At 48.5% G+C, this 20817-nt stretch overlaps 8 protein-coding genes and 1 non-coding gene across 9 annotated transcripts; 2 read left to right on the plus strand and 7 right to left on the minus strand.

The window, feature by feature from the left end:
* Nucleotides 1–14: 14 nt before the first annotated feature.
* Nucleotides 15–725, minus strand: BABINDRAFT_169358 (40S ribosomal protein uS17; the record flags this gene model as incomplete). The annotated part of the gene is made up of 2 exons (XM_019130653.1): nt 15–437; nt 681–725. 2 exons carry the CDS (start codon nt 723–725, stop codon nt 15–17), a joined length of 468 nt encoding a protein of 155 aa, XP_018982562.1.
* Nucleotides 726–1992: 1267 nt separating this feature from the next.
* TPS2 (trehalose-phosphatase) lies at nt 1993–4812 on the minus strand. Its single transcript, XM_019130070.1, has one exon. The coding sequence runs from the start codon at nt 4718–4720 to the stop codon at nt 2144–2146; it is 2577 nt and encodes an 858-aa protein (XP_018982563.1). The 5' UTR covers nt 4721–4812; the 3' UTR covers nt 1993–2143.
* A 1797-nt stretch (nt 4813–6609) lies between these two features.
* Nucleotides 6610–8490, minus strand: SAC6 (fimbrin; the record flags this gene model as incomplete). The annotated part of the gene is made up of 1 exon (XM_019126729.1): nt 6610–8490. The coding sequence occupies one exon, from the start codon at nt 8488–8490 to the stop codon at nt 6610–6612; it is 1881 nt and encodes a 626-aa protein (XP_018982564.1).
* A 950-nt stretch (nt 8491–9440) lies between these two features.
* On the minus strand, nt 9441–11070 carry BABINDRAFT_103778 (uncharacterized protein). Its single transcript, XM_019126726.1, has one exon. It carries the CDS (start codon nt 10790–10792, stop codon nt 9521–9523), a length of 1272 nt encoding a protein of 423 aa, XP_018982565.1. The 5' UTR covers nt 10793–11070; the 3' UTR covers nt 9441–9520.
* Nucleotides 11071–11545: 475 nt separating this feature from the next.
* Nucleotides 11546–12483, minus strand: BABINDRAFT_163739 (glutathione-disulfide reductase). Its single transcript, XM_019130071.1, has one exon. It carries the CDS (start codon nt 12410–12412, stop codon nt 11678–11680), a length of 735 nt encoding a protein of 244 aa, XP_018982566.1. The 5' UTR covers nt 12413–12483; the 3' UTR covers nt 11546–11677.
* Nucleotides 12484–13651: 1168 nt separating this feature from the next.
* BABINDRAFT_t359 lies at nt 13652–13725 on the plus strand. Its single transcript has one exon. It is a non-coding gene; the product is annotated as a tRNA-Asn (tRNA).
* Nucleotides 13726–14577: 852 nt separating this feature from the next.
* Nucleotides 14578–16812, plus strand: BABINDRAFT_169363 (uncharacterized protein; the record flags this gene model as incomplete). Its single annotated transcript, XM_019130654.1, has 1 exon — nt 14578–16812. The coding sequence occupies one exon, from the start codon at nt 14578–14580 to the stop codon at nt 16810–16812; it is 2235 nt and encodes a 744-aa protein (XP_018982567.1).
* A 140-nt stretch (nt 16813–16952) lies between these two features.
* On the minus strand, nt 16953–18356 carry BABINDRAFT_103797 (uncharacterized protein). Its single transcript, XM_019126728.1, has one exon. It carries the CDS (start codon nt 18281–18283, stop codon nt 17093–17095), a length of 1191 nt encoding a protein of 396 aa, XP_018982568.1. The 5' UTR covers nt 18284–18356; the 3' UTR covers nt 16953–17092.
* Nucleotides 18357–18810: 454 nt separating this feature from the next.
* Nucleotides 18811–20393, minus strand: SAM51 (Sam51p). Its single transcript, XM_019130072.1, has one exon. The coding sequence runs from the start codon at nt 20307–20309 to the stop codon at nt 18927–18929; it is 1383 nt and encodes a 460-aa protein (XP_018982569.1). The 5' UTR covers nt 20310–20393; the 3' UTR covers nt 18811–18926.
* Nucleotides 20394–20817: the final 424 nt, after the last annotated feature.

Below are 20817 nucleotides of genomic sequence, written 5' to 3' on the forward strand. Positions count from 1 at the left end.
AGTACTCGAGTTGCTTAGAACTTGGAGAATTGCTTGTTAGACTTGGCGGCAGAGGCAACCTTGACAACGTTGAATCTGACAGTCTTGGAGATTGGTCTACATTGACCAACAGTGACGATGTCACCTTCGGCAACACGGAAAGCTGGGGACAAGTGAGCGGCCAAGTTCTTGTGTCTCTTCTCGTATCTGTTGTACTTTGGAACGTAGTGCAAGTACTCTCTTCTGATGATGATGGTTCTGTGCATCTTGGTGGAGACGACGGTACCAGTCAAAATCTTACCTCTGATGGAAACAAGACCGGTGAATGGGCACTTCTTGTCAATGTAAGAACCTTCGATGGCGGTGGTTGGGGTCTTGAAACCCAAACCAACGTTCTTGACCCATCTCTTAGATCTTCTGGTGGCCTTGGCCTTTGGGTTGGTGAAGATGTGAGGTTGCTAGGGCGGGTTAGTATTCGTCTTGGTGTGTCATTCGTCATTTTCGCAGGGGATCATTTCAGCCTTTTGAACCTTTCGATTCCGTAGGTAACGTGGGTGTCAAGTTCAGAGTGTGACTCTAATAGCAGTCTCTATTGGACTGCACGGGGCCAATATAACACCCATTCAGTTGGTAGCTTCGGGACAACGTTTCTGGACTCTCCCACCAACGAAAATAACGAGGTTCTGTAAGCGTGTACAAACCTTTTGGAAAGCTCTTTCAGATTGCACAGTCAATTCAGTAGCCATCTTTGCCGATTATGTTTGATTGAAAGTCTTTATTATGGTATGGTGTGCTTTTTTTGGATAGCTTTTTTTTTAGTAAGAAGTGAAAATTCCCACCCATACAAGGGACTGGCTGGCGACGGGAGGATGCTGGCGCACCGCGAAAGTTTCTGTCTACCAGAGAGGGTATGTGTCGGGCACGACGAAAACTGTTAGTAGGAATTCTCCATCAGACGACCCGTGCCGATGGTGAGGGTGTTAGCGGAAGATTTTGGGGGGAAGCGGATCGGAGGTGGAAAATTTTTCGTCCGGCAAGCCTGTAGAGAGAACGGTTGGTGGGTCACGTGCACAAAGATACCTAAAAAACCAAGTCACTTGCCTAATGCAGAAGACGATACTGCAGGAAGCTTGTGACTGTGTTTTTCTCCCTTCGAAAAGCGCACAGATGCGAAAAGCCAATCATTTGACACGTGAGTATTCACACTGCACGACCTTGTATTAAACCGTTAGAAAATCCGTTATATTGACTGTATGCAAGATAGGAAAGGTAGTTATGCACTGATAAGGTCCAGCATGCTGACTAGAAGCCATCGTCAACCACGAATGTGACTATCCTTCCGTCTGGCGACAAAAAGCTCGGAATATTCCCTCATGGAGTAAAGGGTCGGAAATGGAGCGTTAGTGTTATTGCGTGCCTCAAATATCTTTGTCTTAAATCCAGAGTAGTACCGTAATGTGCATACGAGCCAAAGTGGTTGGAGCAGTCAAGGTCGCCGTTCCAAAGAGACAAGAAATCCTGGCTATGCCAACTTTTAAATTTTTAGTCCAATTCAAGGCTTTAAACGTGTGTTAGGGCCATGACGAAATAAAGTCGGCTAGTATAACAGCCGTGCAAGTTGTACTGGTAATGTAGATCACGCATGTACCTCTGCTTGTATCTCATAGAGGTATGCATTGATATGTTTTAATCGAATATTAAGTCTCCTCCGCCTTTTGGTGGACATTATTTTGAAATCAGTTATAAAAATCCCATTCTAGGTGGAAGAGCTACTGGAAAAATAAAACACGCTCCTCTGACCTTTCGCTCCACATATGCAACCAGCGATTACACTCGAAGTCCCCCACATCCCACCTGTAACAGAATCCACTCGAGTTCTCCAAATTGCTGAATGCACACGGGGACTCTTGTTCTCCGGTCTGCTGAAGATTCATAGCCTCTTGTTCTCAGGTCTGTTGAAGACGCACAACTTTATGTTCTCCAATGTTGCATATGCAAGCCGAATTAAGAATATGCACCTCTCTCCAGAACCATTCGTACCACTCATAATCTAAGCTTTCTGATCACCACTTTGGCAAACAACAGTGTATTAATATACTATAGAGGGAAAAAAATTAAATAAGCCTTTTCTTACGCAGCTCTAGCAGAGACCACAATCTTTGAACTAGATCTTTGTGCTGGCAATGGTACGGGAAAGAGCCCTCACCGACGACTCACTGCCGGCAATGTGACCCCTGTCGTCGAGCTCCACCGTTCCAGCGGCCTCAAAGATCGATACATGGCCCGTAAACAAGCCAATGGTTTCAATTACCGCCGCGGGATCGACTAAATGAGCGGTGGCAGTGGTCTTCTTCGATGCAGGCCCTACTGCGACGGGATGGACCCCAAACCCATTCCATTGGTTCCTGGTGTAACCCTTCTGCACGCGGTCGATCTCGACCTCGCTCAACGCCCGGAACATATCCTCGTCGGTCAAGTCGTCACCGGCGCAGAACACAAAGTCCGCAACATCACCCTCAGGCATGGAAGCGGCAGACCCCTGTTTGGCCCCGTGATTAGCTCTAACCAAGCGCTTGACGATCTCACCCTTGTTCAACACCTTGGGACGCACCTCAATGTTTGCCTTCCCGATCATCACCTCCACGTCATATGTGATGGCGATGGTGGCCATGAGCTCACGGTAGCACTCGCCGGCTTGGTAGTTCCCAAAGTCCGGGTCGGCCCGTCTGTGGTGCCAGGTGACGGCCACCTTCTTCATTTCGATATTGGTGCCCGGGGTGCGGTCAGTGTACTTCTGGAACACCGCCTCCACCTTCTTCTGCCACAGCATATCGATTTCCGCTGCCAAGTTTACCCACTCGTGAGACCCCAAATCCTTCATGAAACAACCGTGCTCCGCGGAAAGGCCCACGTTCTTTCCACCCATCCACTTTTCCAAAAAGGCCTGGTCACGCCCCGAGATTATCCACACCTGGTTCTTAGGGTCCTCCGCTAACAGGTCGAGGTAGATATCGAGCTTGTGCGAGGGGGTTGCGGCGGCGGGGTCCTGGACGATCGGGGTCAAGGTTCCGTCGTAGTCGAACAAGAACAAGCGGCGATTGGCAGCCCGGTACTCGGCCAACACCAACGGCCGGTTCAACGCAGGGGTGACCAGCGGAACCGTTTCCGACGTCATCAAACGCGAAACAAAGGCGTTGGTCCACAGCTGCACGGTGTTCGCCTGGACCTCCGCTAAGAGCTTCGTCTGCCTGGCTAGCTTCTTCTCGTCAGACATCAACAAGCATTCGTTAATGCTCCTGGAAACACCCACGGCATCCCAGGGATTGACTAAGAACGCATCTTTCAAGACAGAGGCGGTACCCGTGAACTCAGACAATATCAATGGCGAGCTGTTGCCCTGTTGGCACACCACAAACTCCAACGACGTGGTGCTCATGCCGTCGCGGATGGAGCTGACGATAGACAAGTCGGCCGCACGCAACAACGCAAAGTATTCCTCTTTCATCACGCGCATCTGGTAGTGCTGGACGGGTGTGTGTTCAAGCAGGCCATACTCACCATTAATGCTCGCAATCAACTCATTCACCTTACGCTCGAGTTTCGCAGAGGTGGCGTAGGTCGGGGACGAGACCTGGATCAACACCACGGTTTCGCGCCACTCGGGGTACATAGACAAGAACATCTCAAAGGCCTCTAGCTTCTGGACAACCCCTCTGACAGCGTCCAAACGGTCCCTGCCGACGATTAACTTCTTGCCTGGATACAATTCGCGAATGGCCTGGAGGCGCTCGTCAACTGCTGGCAAGAAAGCCTCCCTCTGGATATAATCCACGTCTACGCCGATGGGCAAGGTGAAGACGGCCACGTCCAGCCCATACGCGGAGACGGCGCTGGGGGTGGCTTCGCAGCCCAAAAGACGCGTGCAGCACGAGATAAAGTGTCTAACAAAGCTGGCGCACTGAAAGCCCACCTGGTTAGCGCCCAACATCCCGTCAAGAAGCTGCTTGCGGCGCGACAAGCAGCGGAAGTACTCCGAGGACGGGAACGGCGCGTGCACGTAAAGGCCGACACGCGCATCCGGAAAGCGCATGCGCACAAGCTGCGGAAGAAGCAAGAGGTAGTAGTCATGGATCCAGATGATATCACCTGGTTGGTATACGTCGGCGATTGCTTGCATGTACGCCTCGTTAAAGCGCACGTAGTCACGCCACGCCTCTGTCTCAAACTTGCCATCCATGGTGGCGGGATCTGGCTGGATGTAGTGGAACACCGGCCAGAGGAACTCCTCCGCGTAATGACGCCAGCGCAGCTGGTCCTTGCGCAAAAGCCACACGGGGTGCACAGTAGTCTTCTCCCCCGGCTGGAGCTTCCGCTCAATGGCCGTCTTTTCTGCCTCGCTGAGGTACAATGGGTCGGTTTCGGTGCGGTCGGCAGATGCGTGGACACACTCCTCCAACTCGTTATTGTTGGAGTGCGTAGTGTTGGACGCGTTTCCGTGGTGCTGTGGGATTATCGCCGTGGAGTAATGCAACTCGCCGGTCCAGCCCACGATATGGGTCTCCCAGCTGGAGGACTCGAGGAACCTGTGGGAAGCGTAGAGCGCGGAATTTCCGCTGATGGGTCTGATAGCCCATTCGCCGTTGGTTTCGTCGTTCTTGTAGATCTGCGTAGGCAAGGTCGTGGTCACATTGATGATACGGCCAGATGAGCCACTGAACTGGGGGTCGGTGGGGGAGAGCATAATGTAGCAATTGCGAAGCGAGTGAACAACTGGGAAGGAAAGAGCCAAAGAGTAGGGAATTGTCTGGATAAATAGATATGTCTAGAGTTAAAGACGTCCTAGTTGTCCCCCCCCGTTGTGCCAGCGGCCGGATTGCTGCCGGATAAGAATTGCGGTAGGGGCGGAAACTTCGTGCAGGAGGCACCTAGAGCTACAAACAATAAAATCATACTGACTTAGGCTAGGAGTCTTCAAGGCTTGATTAGATCCGTATGTGCTAAGATTGGATACATTTAAAATATTTTGCTAAATTTTGGGGTACAATATGCTTCAATTGCGTGAGTTTGACCCGAAGAGTCGTCGCGTTGCTGCACGATGACGGAAGTGTGGATATCGGGACCAGGAATACCCAAGTGGAACCTATAGAGGCAGTGGACATCCTGGGTGGTTTATTATACGATACAACTCAATTGTAATTTATGTTGCAAAATATGGCTGAAGATTGGAACGTGGTACTGGGACATCATTTCTCCGTGTATTATGTGCGTCACCTGTGTACCGGGCAGCTATTCTATAGTATATGAGGCCCAAGCTAAGATGGTGTCTCCGTTATGGAAATGGCCTATGCATATCCCCGTCCTTTGGTCTATGTCTGCTGGAAGCTACCGTTTTGTTGACATACAGCCGATTCAGAAATTCTCACAGACGGCACAATTGGCTCATACCCGGAAGAAATTATTTCCTTGGTCCTCCCCTTCAAAGTCATGACCAGTAGCTCCTAGACATTAGTACATTCATAATAGAGCTACTCTTTCGGCAACACAAACATAGGTAACGGAATATGGCTCTTCCTGCCTTAAACTTGCATCGCTTTGTGGTACTACCCCCCAAAGTTAGCCGCCCGGGGCAAAGGGTCAGCTACCTCGGGTGGGGGCGTGGCAACTCGCATGCCGCCTATCCACTACTAACAGGGGGGACAATCGTCACCTCGTCGCCATTCGCTAATATAACCTCCTCGGCGTTTTCTTGGTCCACGTAGTCCATATTGACAACTACCCCGCAGCTCTGCCGTACGTATTCTACGAACTCGTGGCCATGTTTATCGGCGATGGCGGCGTATAATTCGGCTAAGGAAGCGCCTTGGAGCGTGATTCGGTCTTCCGGGGTCTCGTTAGTAAATTTCTTTGCCGGACCGAAGTAAAGAACGGTGATTTTTATAAGCTCAGCAGGCATAGAGTTGGTTTTGATCTGCGCGATTGGTTTGGGCTTACCGCAAAATAAGAAATGAAAGGGGATATCTGTCAGGACTCAGAATAATGGAACTATAGGGATATATCTAAACCAAGTAGTTAGCATCCACAGATGAAGAGACCTGCGAGAATACACCACGACAAACAATCGTTTGACCCCACACGAAAATTCTTGGCTAGTGTCCCCAGATAAGCCTTTGAGGTTCTGAGCCCAGCTTCTGGATTTTGAGGTTTTCCTGCCCATTGAAACATTCACCTTGTATTTGCCGTGGCAAGCCAGAAAACTATTCCTCACACTTATTCTCTTTCGTTATTTCATAATCAACCCGATACTCCTTCCTCCTATATTTGAGCTAGCAAGGTGGCTTGTCTCGCTCTAAACCTACATCTCTGCAAAAGTAATACATCGTAAATGTCAAGGACACGAAAAGGCACGAACGCCATAAAAAAAAGAGGTAAACATAAAAGGGATCTGGAAAATGATTGGTCCAGATTCCAACTGGCCTGGGCCCTAATTGGCCCACAGCACAATTAAGCCATGAAATGTCGCGGGAAACTCCCCGCAAAAGAGGAATAAAAGGAACCAAGCAAACAAAAGGGGCCGTCGGGCATACCCTCCAGCATTAGCCCTTGCAATAAATCCTCTGGTATCCGCCTTGCTTAGAGCTCCAACGACATTAATGAGCCCACAAACGTCAAAATCAAACGGCTTCTAACCTCATTGATGTCCTCCGGAACCAACCAGATCAACGCACCCAACTTTCTCGCGATCGAAATCGCCAATCTTGCGTTCGCATAGATCTCCTCCTCGCTGTCACCCCCATTGACCAAATCATAGTCCACATAGCCCGGCTTCAAGCCGTGCAAGATATCAAGGAAGAAAATACCGTTCGCAAGGGACTTGTCACCAAACGACCTGACGGGGTTTCTTCCAGCCTTCGTGTTGGCCCACTTCAAGATATCCTTGTCGGAAATCTCGCCATGGGCGCTCAACGCGTTCAACGTGAGGGTGATGTTGCGTCTCATCAACTGCCAGACAAGCCCCAAGGTCAACACCTTAACACCGTCCACAATGTCAGACCCCTCGATCCCCACAAGCGAAAAGCTGTTGGCCTTGCCCACCTCGACCGCGTAGTTGTTGTTTTCCAATGCCTTAAAGCGCGATAATTCGCCGGAAGCAGGCACCTTGTTAACACGTTTCGCGTTGACGCAGCCCGGCATGACCTTCTCAAAGGCTTGTAACAAAACGGTACCGTTCTTCAAGTCCTCAAAGAGCGAAACAATCGCTGGGTCCACGTCGAGCGAATTCAACCAGAGCGTAAACACTCTGGCCTCACGTTCGCCTTCCGCGTCGAATTCCTCAATCTCCGGCGCCTCAAATTCCTCGATAGGATCTAATCCTGGATGGGTGTTGAACAAGTGCGCCACAAACGCCAAGTTTAACTTTGGATTCCCGGCCACAAGTGACGTCGGGGTCAAGTATTTGCGGCAGCCGATCTTTTCCGCGTTCTGCAAGACCTGTTCTGCACGCTGGTTAAGGTCCGCCGTCTTTAACGGCGCGAGGGAGCATTCTGCCGGCTTTAACTGGTTCAACAAGACGGTATAGTTCTCACCGTCACACACATCCTTGGAGAAGTTGGCCACCCTACGCGGCGACTGGGCCGCCTTCAAGTGGTAGTTAAACCAGCGGAGAAGAATCTGTTCCGGCGCCAAGCGCAAAAACTGCTCCAACGTCTCATCATCCTCGAGCAAACGATACAACTCAGGGTGGAGCTTGATGTCGATCTTGGATAAGAGACCACGTCTGATAATCTGCCAGATGAGCCCCAAGATCAAGTGTTCCTTGCCCTCGGTGATGTCATCGGAGTGCACATTAACCACCACACAGCCGATCGCCTTGGCAGAGTTGATCACGATATTAGCGTTTTCGTTCATAGTGAAGTTGTTTAACGGTTTCTTCGTCGGGAAATTGAGCACACGCGTGTCAATCGTGTCGGGCACCGAGTCGTTGATCAATTTCGAGAGCACCAACCCATCACGGCACTCGTCAAAGATCTGGAACGAGTCAGTTGGGAACGGAAGACGGTCCCCGACGTCAGGGTCGCCCGCGAGGATGCTGTTGATATGGCGCGTGAACTCCGTGCGCTCCTCCTCATTGATAGAGTGAGTCGTATCGGCACTACGCCCACCCACGACAATGCGCGTCTTGTGACCTGTGCCGACACGCCCGGTCGCGGCCGGAGACACACTATCGTGTGCCGCCTGTGGCACCTGGAGCGAGCGCGAGCCTTCGCGCAACTTCGCAATGAGCTCCACGTAATCGTCCAACTCAACGTGGCCAGACGCATCGACGCTGACATTTTTCATCGTCTCACGAACCTCATCGTAGGTCCCCTCACTCTTGGCTGCGTATTCGATCACCTTCTGCTTCGCTACCCAGCCCTTGTCCTCGAGGTCAATGGCACGGAAGTCCTCGATCACCTTGAAGAGGTCCGACTGGTCGAGAACCGGGTACTTCTTTTGATACTTTAAAATGTTCATGTCAATCAATTGATGCTTGAAGCAGGAATTGGGCGTGTTCAATTGAAGCGGGGTTGTGGGAATTTATTAACGGCAATTGCCAGCTCGAGTTGCGGTACAGCCCCCGAACAAGCGTGCGCAGCACAGCCTGCCGGTACCTGGCAGCCGAGCTGACCGAAGGCGCCAAGAGGGAAGGTATCAGGGTTGTTGTTTTTTTTTTACATAAAAACAAACTATTAAATGGTATATTGTTTGTAACTGTATTATCTGGTAAACGATTCATGTTTGAGATATGTTGGATCAGGTATGGTGTGGATGAACTGGGTAGCCAGACTGTTTCCTATGACGTCAGTATTGTTTGTGCGACCTGCACATATTTTAGCGTTCAGGGCCTCATCGGTACGCCGATGACTTGTCGCTTCTGTCCTGTAAAGGCAGCAAAATAATGGGCTGCTAGCTTTCAAAAGGGTATAATCAGGGGAGCTGAAATTCGGGGGTTGTTGATAGAATTCGACCATTCCATTTTATTTTCTTTGTGGGGCCATTTTCCTGTAACCCTCAGTCATATTATCAAAGTTAATAATTCCTGAGAGTATGGTACTATTCAGAGAGCCTGGCTACAAGATACATTTAAAAAGGTTTTAACCTTTATACACAGATAAAATATAATGTAGACAGTAGGTTGTGGGACTTTGTTTAGATATTTTAGCGGAAGCTTTGCCCCATAACTTGCTTTTTTTTCTTGTAAGGAGATTTCCGTTGCTTCCTTAGAATACCCCCAAAAGGAAGTTCAACGTCCTTTTTATATTCTCTCTTAACAATGAAACAATAGGCATTGGAATAAAGAAAGCATTGCGAGTAAAAATCCATCAGTGCATTATTTAATCTCATACCTATGTATTCGATGTGCTATTTACTAGTCATCCACCGCGCCAAATGATGTATGCTCGACTCCAATTAGGCTTGCGTTCAAATATTGTTTCACAACAGTGAAATATCCAGGTCTTACTCTGACTGACTCAAGAAACGTTCGGAGTCACAATACCCAACACTAGAACGACTCGTCGGCCTCACCCCACGTATCGTCCCTCTCCTCGTCGTACCCCTTGACCCGCTTCCGCATCAGCTCAACCAACAAGTCCCTGATTTCTCCCATTTTGTCCTCATATTGTGGATCGGCCACATACAGCTTCAATGTCTCATACTCCGCTTGCAAGTTCTTCTTGGCGGCGGCGTTGCTCTCGTGAAGCTGCTGCAACTCGGACTCGTACTCGTCGTTCAACTCGGAGAATCGAATAATCTCATCATCTGTGAGCCAATCGCCGGTGTTTGATCCAGTTTTTTTACTGGCCATCAAGGGAAACGCGATTTTGAGCTTCTGCAAGTGCTGGTTAATGATGGAATCGACCGGATCGTCGTCCATGGGCCTGGCTAGGCTGATCCCCCTTGGGGCGATCCCCGAAAACTTCTTGCTTCGCTTAAGGGGCTTTGGCTCCATGTCGAAAATGTCACTCGCACGATCGTTCTCGCCTGGCACTGAGATGAGGATGTTGTCTTCTTCTGCAGAATCGTCAAATATCGACCGGCTGTGTTTCCTGGGCATTTTCGCCTCCTCGTCGGAGTCATCGTCGCTATCATCACCGTAGTACCCTCGGAACACTGCTTTAGAGCTGCTCTCTGCCTGCTCGAGAGCAACAAGCTTGGAGTGGCGAAGCGGATGGGCACTGCAAAACACCTCGTTGTAGTCATACCCGGAGACTCGCCCCGGGGAAACCACTGGCCGTTCAGGTGTTTCGTCTAGAAACAAGCATTTCTTGGTGTACCCGATACGCGAATCGTTTCTCTCGGGGGCCCTCAGGTTATGGTTGGGGTGGCGGCCGGCATCCTGTCTCGGATACGTGTACTTCCCCCGGCTAAACGTGTTGGTGGTGGCCACGCTCGAGGTGCTGTTAATGGTTATGTTCGGTCCAGCTGGGGTATCAGTGAGATTCCCCGGGGTAGCAGGGATGACCATGGGGTTGGTGGGCCGAAAGCCGCCGCTGAGGAGGACCGAGCGGCGGTGGGTCGGTTGAATGAACTCAAGCGACTGCTCCGCCTGTAGCGACTCATCTGCATCTTTTGGTGGCACTGGCGAGGCAAATAGTGTAGATGTTGTGGTGGGGGTCGTGGATGATTCTATTTCAGGGACTGAGACCGTTGGGAGATGGGGAAACTCTGGGGCAGAGGCAGGAACGGATTCCGGTGGTTGGGACACCAGGTGGCGCCGACCAGTTATCCCCTTGAAGAGTTGTCTTCGGACGTCTTGCTTCGAGTTTCCAGTCATTTAATTGGGAAAATTCACTGGGATACCTCTTTCTTAAACAGGCTAAAGATTGTAATCTTTCAAAGTTTCGATTCCAACTGTAGATGGACTGTGGTACAAGAGAGAACGGTGATAGCCCAATTTCTGTATCTTTGGTGGATGACTCCGTCTTGGCTTTTGGAATGGCTGGTTGTACGTTTCTTTATACGTAAGGCGCTCCAATCACTTCAATGGAGCAGTGGATGTCAAGGTTGGTTCTAGGACAAAGTTTATGCTCACCACGGGATAAGTATGTAACGGGGAAGCTCCTAGAGAATTTTGTGGTTGAGCCTGGCAAAGCGTTTCACTGTCACGGTTGGAAGCCTGTCTAATGGGCTGGGTGAAATCAGCAGTCCATGATCAACCCCGTTCATGTTGCATGTTGTGATCTTCAGCGTGTCTGCAGGATACACAAACAGGGAGAGGGCAGGTGAGTTGGAGGTTATGTAACGTCTTATCCGGATCAGTCCTGGAAATATTCCAAATCTCATTAATAGCATTATTTTTACTTGGATTCTTGTAGCGCAATTGTCATTGTATGAAGAAAAAGATTGAGGAACTTGCTCTCGCGAACACAGGGACTACCAGAGAAAGAGAACATTTCAGTGTAGTAGTCATACGGACAAGGGCCACAGTGAACAATTTAGCCAGTAAGACGGAAACTCGCAAATTCTCCGTCGGATTCAAAAGGTCATCAGGTACTAGTCAAAGATTCTTGCGTCAAATCTATGATCCTTCGAGTCTCCATAGCGTGTACAAAAGCATTACGCTAATAGTATAATTCAATTACAAAAAGAGTTTCTACTATTCTGCAAAGGTGAAAATTGTTCCTATTGTTTTTATCCTTATTAGCTCACCCTGTCATTTCTAATGGCCCGGGTTCTTTTCGACCTTCACGTGCTTCTCGCCCCAGGTGCGAAGCTTTTCCAACAACTCACCCTTTTCGTGGAGGGCTACGATTTCGTCACAGCCCCCTCTGGAGGTGCCACCGACAAACATGTTTGGCACAGTTCTGCGGCCGGACTTTTCCTTAATGTAATTCTGCAACTCGATACCGTGATCGTGTTGATTAAGCTCGACGATCGTTGGCTCGGGAGTGATGTCATACTGTGCCTTCAACAACTTCTTCAACTTTGTCGAATATCCACAGTAGGATTTGGAGAAGATGACCACGGGGGAAAGGGCGAGAATGCCGTTGAATTCCTTGGCCGGGTCAAACACGGAGCCCTGTTCGGTGGTCAAATCCTTGCCTCCACTCTCCTCTTCTGATTTGAGTACTTCGTTTTTGTTAGGGTGCTTTTGACTGGAGTCGTGGTGCTGCTTAATGACTGCTTCGTAATCACCTTTGCCAGATTTCTTACCTGGTGAGCCTATGGATGGGGGAAGGTCATCCGCGCCTCCGATCTTGCCAGAATTAGAGATCTTGGGGTTGGTAGTCTTTCCCAATCCGGCTTCTTTGCCGCCAGTAGTGGTTTTGCCGGTACTCTTGGAGAGAGACTTTGAGCTGTCGCCATATTGATTTCTGACAAGCAAGACGATCAAACAGATGATGAACGTGGAGAGACCGATCAATCTCAACTTGCGTTGGTTAGCATTGAGCATTGTGTACGGTTATGCTAGAGGTCTGGATTGAGCAGATAATTAAACTGCTTGGGTGGTTGTGAGTGTTTTATATCATCGATGGAATCAAAGAAAACGCTGTTCCAAATTGTATATGTACGCGTGGCCCTACGAGGTCGCGAACATGACGTGCGAAATGAGAGACTAATTCGCATGCGTCTGCACAATCATTAGACTCGCTAAGCCTAGTGACCCCGGACAGTAAGCAATGCCGTGAATTTACGGATTGAACGTCGGTATTTTTACGTTTAACGTACTTTATAAAATCGCCTGTATGGGTATGTTTTAAGCACTTTAGCTTCTAGTTTATTGGAAGTATGGCTTTGTCCTAAAAGCTGTATTAATTTTAATGAAAGTTGGTAACAGTTTATCGACACGAAAGCAAGCGTAGGGGTAAGCTGGTTTTTTACTTGTTAAAAGCTGGTGCAAATAGGGCCTGGCAGGTTCTCGTCTATTTCCGTGGCTTCACGCCCATAGCTTTTGATTCTTTTTTTCAACGATTTTGCTAATCTTGATGTAATTCGTGGCTCTGCTCTAGGCGGCTGGCCATACGCGGTCTAGACTGAGGGGAGTGCGGCTTTATCAGGCGGATTTCAAGGGACACCCATGACAGAGATTCGCGGTCTTCGGTAAACCAATTAGCTATAAATTGAGAATTAGGGGAAACGATCTGACCAAAATGAGGGACAATGGAGACGTACCCTTGCATACGGACATGCGCCCCATCTTTTTATGGGCATATGTCCACACGACTTGACCTCGAACACGGAAGATCCGAGGCTGTCATGTCAGAGGTGTCTCGTAGGGATAGATGGTCCAGTTTTAAAAAAAAAAAAAAAATGGGCCGTACCTGGTTTTCCGAGAAGAAGTGACAACAAATCTTACATTCTGTCCAATTATGTTAAGGCAGACGAGCGTTGATGTTTGCATTAGTTGATTTATTATAACATATTTAGTGAAGGAGGCGGAAGGTCTCGTATAGCGAGAATTTGACCATCACAATGGAAAGATGCACGTCTCAATCCTAACAGTATGTGAAAAGCTGTATCATGCGGATCTGAGACAACTCTGGGTCCAGTAGGACCGCATGAAAATGAAGTTTGTTCCAAGTGATACGTGAGGCAATAAGGCATTAAATTTTTCAGGTACCTTGAATTTTGATAAGGCTCGCACAGATCTATTTGGTGTAGCACACCCTATCACTTTGTTTCCAATAGTGGTGATTTCGTGGCCAAGTTGGCTAAGGCGTGTGACTGTTAATCACAAGATCGTGAGTTCGACCCTCACCGAGATCGTCCCTTTTTTTAAAGTTTTTTATGGCTCGCTATACATAAAACTTCATGGCGAAAATAATACAGGTTTGAAAAATTCAATATAAGCATATATCGAGAATCCCGTGTATATCATGGGTTTTTGTACCCTTCTGGACACTAAATCTATATTGTTAAATATAGATTTAAAATAGTCCAAAGAACAAAGAGGTCTATCTAATGTAAATTGATTGATATATCAAAGGGTTGCTACACAGCTGAAAGATATGGCTCAGTGTAATTAATATATTTATTTTTATATATGAAAATATACGTGTACCAGGAGTTAGGCTATATATAACTATATATAAATAGTAATATACAAATATATAACAAGCATCCACCTCATATATTATATAATTGTAGCATTTTTTCATGATTATACACTACAAGAAAACAAATATACGCCTAAATACTGATACTTTGCATAGCTTTAAGATATTGCAAAAATAGGTACACCATGGATTCGCTGTACTCATAAAAGGCACAATTTTATCTCAGCGCCTTCCTATCATTGGGCAAAATACATGCACTCACACCAACTACCCGGAACAATCACAAACCGGTAAAAACGATGTCCAAACTCGCAACCGCGTTCCAAACAACTGTTACCATTCCTTTGACCTATCGCAATCGGCCCTTCGAAACTTCAACCCCGACTATCCAGCCCCTGGGTGAATGCAGGACGCGAAAAGACTGCGACACGAAAAGACTGCGACGCGAAAAGACTACGACGTGAGCTTGACATACATCAACCTATACTAGGCGCCACATAGTTGGCTAACCTCTATCCTTAACATTTACAACCCTTCTCCATCTTCCTCCTCCACTACATGAATGTGGGTACTATCGGTACACCTAGACGGGGTACAAACCCAGCAGTACCTGCTTGTTCCAGGGACTGAATACCTCGTTGGAAGGCTGCAGCTGTCAGGAAACCACATCAGCATCAACAAAAGCCACGTCAGCAAAAAACATCTCAGAGTCTGTGTGGGGGAACTTGACACGTCCCGGTTAGACGATTTCCAATATGTGACGCCCCTTGCAGTGACGTTTCTCAGCCATCTGCCGTCGTTTCTTAATGGAACCCTTGATGCAATTCGGGTGAAGAGTGGCTCTCCTGTAATCTCCTTGGAATATGATCCCGAAACGGAAACTCCGCTACGCTTGGAACTCCAGAACGAGATAATGATCGGTGCAAGCAAGCACGCGACGCTGATGAACATACAGTGGATTCCGTTTAATTTATCGTACCTGTCACGGGAATCGATAGATGGATGCGCTCCAGACAAGTACATCAAAACGCAGTTGCCGGTAGGAGTTGCTTTGGATGTCCGTGCTGCCTCCACAATGACAGCCGAGACCACCCATTTCGTAGTGGACGACGCCTCTCCAGCCCTTAACAGCGACACGTCATTCAAGTTGGTGTACTCACTAGCCTGTCCCACGATCCGGTTGGTAAGCCACAAGTTCCTAAGGACACTCGTCGAGTCATGGGTGGGCCACGTGAACCGGGAAACACCGATCCCGTATATTTCAGTTACCCCCAAAGTGGAGTTAGACCGCGCAATTATGTTCCCAGTGGGTTCCAGCACTCTGCGGACCACCTTGTTTATGCACTCCATCTTTGTGCTTTTTGACAGGCTTCAGTACAAACTATACAGTGAAATTTTGCGCAATTGCGGCTGCGACCAGGTCTTGCTCTTTCCCTTGGACCAAAATACAGATGTCTCGCAATACGCAAAACTACTTGCTACCGGTGTGGGGTCGTTACCGGAGTTTGAGCGTATCGTCTTGGTGAATTTACGTTTGGAGAACCCATCAGATGTCGCACCAGTGGATTTGTCACCATTCTACCAATTGCTGGTGGCCATTTACGGAAAAGACAACGTGATCTTTACTGAGAATCTGCACATCTGCGAAAGCATCAAAAACATTGACATTTCCCAATTGAAAAGTACAAGACCGGCAAAGAGAACCGAGCCTGGATTGATAGACGAAAGCGACCCTAAACGGAGGAAGGTTACGATTTCGGGGAAATCTGCGCTTGCACGAAGACGCCAAGAGCGAGAGAAGAAGAGAAAAAATAACGCGATTGAATTGTTCTTTAGTCTCGGGGACGCCGAGTCCAAGCCGGAAACACAGCCATTGCCAGAATCCGAACCAGAGGTGATGAAGCATGTGAGACTACCAGAGGAGAAGATTGCCGTCTTGGAAGAAGCACAGCCCCAGAAAGCCACCAACTCTCGTACTATCATGCTATCCCAGATTGAGCGAAATAACGCCAGGACGGAGGTGAAGGACCACAAGCGCTTGGCGAATGAGGAGTCGGCTGGGAAACCGGAGGTGAAGCGACGCCGCAAAGTGACGCTCTACGAGGCGATTAAAAACCAAAAGGACGATAAGGTCAAGACCGAGGCGGAAGAAAATAAGGAAAACGACATTTACGACGAGGAGTATATCAAGTCTATGCGCGATTTGGCGATCGTGGAAACCATGGACGACACGTTTCTTCGCAACAAGGACCGCATGCTCTCCCTGTCGAAGCTCGACGCCAGGCTCAGAGACCGGGTGTCGATGATAAAGCCGGAATGGAAGGCCAAAAAAAACTTCAAGAAGTTTATCAAGCGGAGCAGGGCGGATTCCAGTGATTCTGCGGATCCGTCGCGGGCCGCCAAGCAATACATCTGGTTGGAGGCGTACGATTTGGCCCAAAACACCGGCAACAGCGTGGACACGTTTGAGAACGACGGATACGGGGAACCTCCTGAGGACCGCCGCACTATTCCAAAGAGTCAAGACGAAGTGGATAGCAAGGAGGGAGACACCTCCGGCTTCCAGTTTTCCCATAGAGGATACAAGACCCCTGCAACTGAGCAGGAAAGTACTAGCCTCTTTGTGGATGCTTCCGATTCCGAGGGAGAAGCGCCAATATTTGCGAAAGGGCTGCGCGCGGTGTTGAGGGTGCGAACGCCTCCGAGAAAGACCCCCCGTCGAATGTCCTACGCCGAGATAGTGGACGAAGAGGACGATGATTACGACGAGCCGAAGTTCAGGTTTAAATCGAGATAAAGTTGCATTCTGAGAAATTCCTTTTTTGTGACAGATACTATTGATATGTAGATATGATAGGAAACACTGTGCTAAGAACGGAAGAGCCGTTAACCGGGAATTCGTTCACATGAGAATGCAGATGAGTATACTCCGCTGGGGCTAACGTTTCCTGGTTAACACTTCGGAATCTTCTAATATCAGTTGTTGAATAGATAGACAAAGATACCAGTATACCCGTAGACTATCAGAAAATTGCATTTCGGGACGTCCTGTTCTGCTCTGTTTTGTCATTACGGCTTTAGCTGGTGGCAAAACGTTTGAGCCATTCGACCAACCTGTATAGCTCCACCATGTCACTCATTTTAGCTTTGGAAATCAAATCGTCATCAAACACTGGGACCCCCATAACATCCCAATAGCCATTGGTAAATACCACGGATTCTAGCAAGCCCCCAAGCAGCGGGGATTCTAGCTTAAGGGATTCCAAACGATCTGATAGAACCCCCAGGAGTTTGGGGAGCCCAGCTACCTGGACTACCATAGATTTGATAAACCCACTAGATGATTGGTTGAGAGCATACTTTGAAATCCAGGTGACTTCCAGCAAAATTTCACCGAGAAAGCCAATGCCCTTTCTGGGGCCAGGTTTTTCCATTACTGAGTGAAAACCACTGGGAGCACAATCGCGCAAGCATTGCATTGTTTCCAGCACCGCCTGGGTTAGCTTCCGTTCACTGGGCATAACCACATTCCCCAAACACGTCCACGCCGAATGATCGCGGGGGTGACTATGGCAAAATTCTGAGACTGCGGCGTAGATCTCTCTTACAGCTGTTTCGTAACGGGGCCCCTCAGGGACGCCTGTAGAGCCGAGATGTCGGAAGAGACAGCTCAACCACGAGCAAAACTCCCAGGCATAGTAGCTCTGATAATGCGATTCGCCCGATCCTTTGATAGTGGCGAGAAGGCTGTCTAAGAAAGATGTGGCATCCTGTCCGTTTGCAATCCTTATAACCACCACCTTCTTGTACATTAGCCATAGGGTGGACGATTTGTTGATCTTGTCCAAGTTGCAGAGAAGATAGTTTTGCAATAGGGAAAACTCTGTTTCAATGAAAACTGGATCGGCAACCATTTGATAGACAATCAGCTTGTGAACACCCAAGATTGTATGGTGGTCGTTCGTTACAAGAAGAAGTATGCACGTGGCGTGGTATATCGCCTCCAACTCGGTACCGGAACAGGCAGCCAACTTCTCCAGCCAATGAAGTGTATCTCCAATGAGGCCATTTATTAGGTCGTGGTTTGGCTTGAAGAACTTAAAGTACAATGCCTTCTTGTTGAGCAAAATCTCGCTTCTGGCACCGTGTCCCAGAGCATCTGGGGTAAAGTGAAGCTGGGCGGCATATTCAGGGGGAAACTTTTCAATACGTAGTAGAAAAGACGGATTGCTGAGGAGGCGAAAGAGATCAGCGTTATGTTGCTCCATCGTGGATGAAAGGGCATAATGGGATTGAGCCAGATAGTGTTCGTATGCACGAAATACCCAAGTTTTTTCTGCGCCATGCGGGTCGATCGACTCTTGTAGAACCAGGAGAAAGTAACAATGAAATAAACCAAAAAGAAAAAGGCAAAGGGATTTCGGGAACTTTATCAATATCTTAATAGATGCAGCTTATATGAGCAATTAAACATCTAGGCTATTAATCGAGGTTAGTAGATTTCCGTTATATATCCGTTAGTGTAACAGGCTCTGCGTAGGTATATGTCTTTGAACTGGAGAACAGGAAAATGGTTGAACCGAGACCCTTAGTTCTCAAGAAATAACCATTTATGAGAAAAATTATAAAGTTTAGGGGATTTAATGGCAAAGAGGTAGTATCATAACACGATATTGTGCTAAACCACACTACCTAAAACAGTAGCTCTTCGATCGATACCTGAGACCAGGGATCACTCTCGTTCAAATTTGCTTACTACTCCGCTCTATCGTTGTTCGACTTTCAACCAATACCCCTTCATTTCACTATTTATGCGCTTTTCTCTATACGCCTAACGCATTCACCTTTCGTCATAGTCCCTCTGGGATCTTTCCTACATTCTTGCAAGTACACCCTTCACAAGTACATATTTTAGTAGACACCTACGAGCGAGAAGTTGAACTGGAGGCCCGGTCTGAAGGTAGACGCGTACTTCTGGTTCGACATGACATAAGAGATGTCAAAGTTGGCGGCACCGTTCTGGTACTTGAGGCCGAGGCCGTAGTTGACCAAGAAGTTTTCGTTCAAGGCCTGAAGACTGGCGACAGATTTGAGAGACTCCGCAGAGACTGATGTGTGCGACAAGGCATCACCCAACTTGTTCACATTACCGAAAACGGAGAATCTCACGGGGGTGTCGAGTTTGAAGAGATACGGCAACTTACACGACAACGAGGAGCCCACGGTGGCGATGGAGCTGCCATAGACGGTATCTTTTCTCTCTGACACTAAGTCACTGCCTAAGCCGTGCAAGTCGGAGGCGGCAAACTTGTCGTGGAAGTGGACCAAGCTCTGGTTCGCTTGGTTCATGGTGGTCAAGTTTCCAACGTTGCCGTGGAGCTGGAAGGTTGCGAAGTTGTGGCACGGAAATGACTTGTAGTAGTTCAAGCCGAGCTCGGTCTTTAACGTCTTGTAGTTGAGCTGCGCGGCGCTGTCGATGCAGTTGTCAATGCAGTTGTGCATGGAGACCGACAAGCCTGTAGCTGGGAACGTCGCATCGTAGGCGACGGAGTTGTATTCACCGTTTAAGAACATGGATGTCTTGGAAGAGGTTCCCATGTCCTTTCTGATCGCATCTGGGATCTCCTCGGTGGTGTTGACAAACGAGCGGGCAGAGAGGGAAAGACCAAAGAAGGACGAGAAGTAGTCCGAGTGTTTGCTCTTGAAGCCCATCAATCCACTCTGCTGCGTGCTCTGGACACTGGTAGAGGCCTCAGACAGGGCGTTGACCATGAAAAGCGATGAGGTCTCCGGTCTCTTCTGCAACGGCGTGGTCAACATAAGGTTGGCAAATTTGGAGTCGGTGTACGCACTGGCGAACCCGGCAGCCGAGAGCTGTTCCCCGTTTCCGTTGATGTTGTTGTTCATGTACCACAAGCCCAATCTGAGGTTGTCGTTCGTGACAGTCATGTTTGGTGAAATCGCCTTAATGGACACTTCGTCCACGTGGAACACTGCCTTGACGGGAATCGGCTCCTCAAACGGCTTGGCCGCCTTGGCTGCGGAAATGACGCTGACATCGGTGTCAATCGTGACGTTGATGTTAGAAAACAGCCCAGATCTTTCTAAGTTTGCCGTACACTCGTCAATGGATGAGACAAGGCGCTGAAAGGTCACATCTTTGGTGTGCAACAACGGCTGGAAGGTGGTTTGGAAGAATTCCTGTGAATAGCTATCTCCACCCTTGACTTCGATTTGGTTCAAGTTGAGCGATCTCGTCTGGGACTTGTCTAGCAAGGCGTATGGAGCGGACATTGTACGGAGAGAGCAAGCCCTAGAAATGGATTGATTTTTACCGTGCGTTAAAAGTTAGTGCCCAATCGCAGGTGAGTTTTTCGCGCGCGAGAGGGCGGGGCGACAATTTGGGCAATTGGCGGGGACTTCGGAGAGTCGTTATATAGTATTGTCTAAATTAGCTGGATAAAGTTTTTCATAATGTAATGATATTACTCTGTGAAGCGGATTATACTGATTTATTGGTAGAATTTGCGTCTTGGTTCCAGCGGTGGGGGGATACGCGTCCAACTCTGAGCGATTGGCAGGGAAGTTGGAACGAGAATTTGCTAGGGTGTGGGGATGCCTGAGCAGCTAGGCTGGGAGATTTTTTTGGATCGTGATCTTGATTTTATTTCTGAATAGGTGAGCTTTGACTGGGGGAAGGTGTCATTGTGACGATACCCCAGGGTTCTGCAAATAAATGTCCCGAGTCTCGATGACATACTATTCTGTTTGTACGCGATAAGGGAACTATTTGCCTTAAGGT

This window comes from Babjeviella inositovora (assembly GCF_001661335.1).
Source record: "Babjeviella inositovora NRRL Y-12698 unplaced genomic scaffold BABINscaffold_17, whole genome shotgun sequence".
In the NCBI taxonomy this organism is placed as follows: domain Eukaryota; kingdom Fungi; phylum Ascomycota; class Pichiomycetes; order Serinales; genus Babjeviella; species Babjeviella inositovora.

What these genes read in the sequence shown, in the direction of transcription:
- TPS2 (XM_019130070.1), bottom strand. Translation starts at nt 4,720, where the DNA reads ATGCTCTCCCCCACCGACCCCCAGTTCAGTGGCTCATCTGGCCGTATC.
- BABINDRAFT_103778 (XM_019126726.1), bottom strand. Translation starts at nt 10,792, where the DNA reads ATGACTGGAAACTCGAAGCAAGACGTCCGAAGACAACTCTTCAAGGGG.
- BABINDRAFT_163739 (XM_019130071.1), bottom strand. Translation starts at nt 12,412, where the DNA reads ATGCTCAATGCTAACCAACGCAAGTTGAGATTGATCGGTCTCTCCACG.
- BABINDRAFT_103797 (XM_019126728.1), bottom strand. Translation starts at nt 18,283, where the DNA reads ATGGAGCAACATAACGCTGATCTCTTTCGCCTCCTCAGCAATCCGTCT.
- SAM51 (XM_019130072.1), bottom strand. Translation starts at nt 20,309, where the DNA reads ATGTCCGCTCCATACGCCTTGCTAGACAAGTCCCAGACGAGATCGCTC.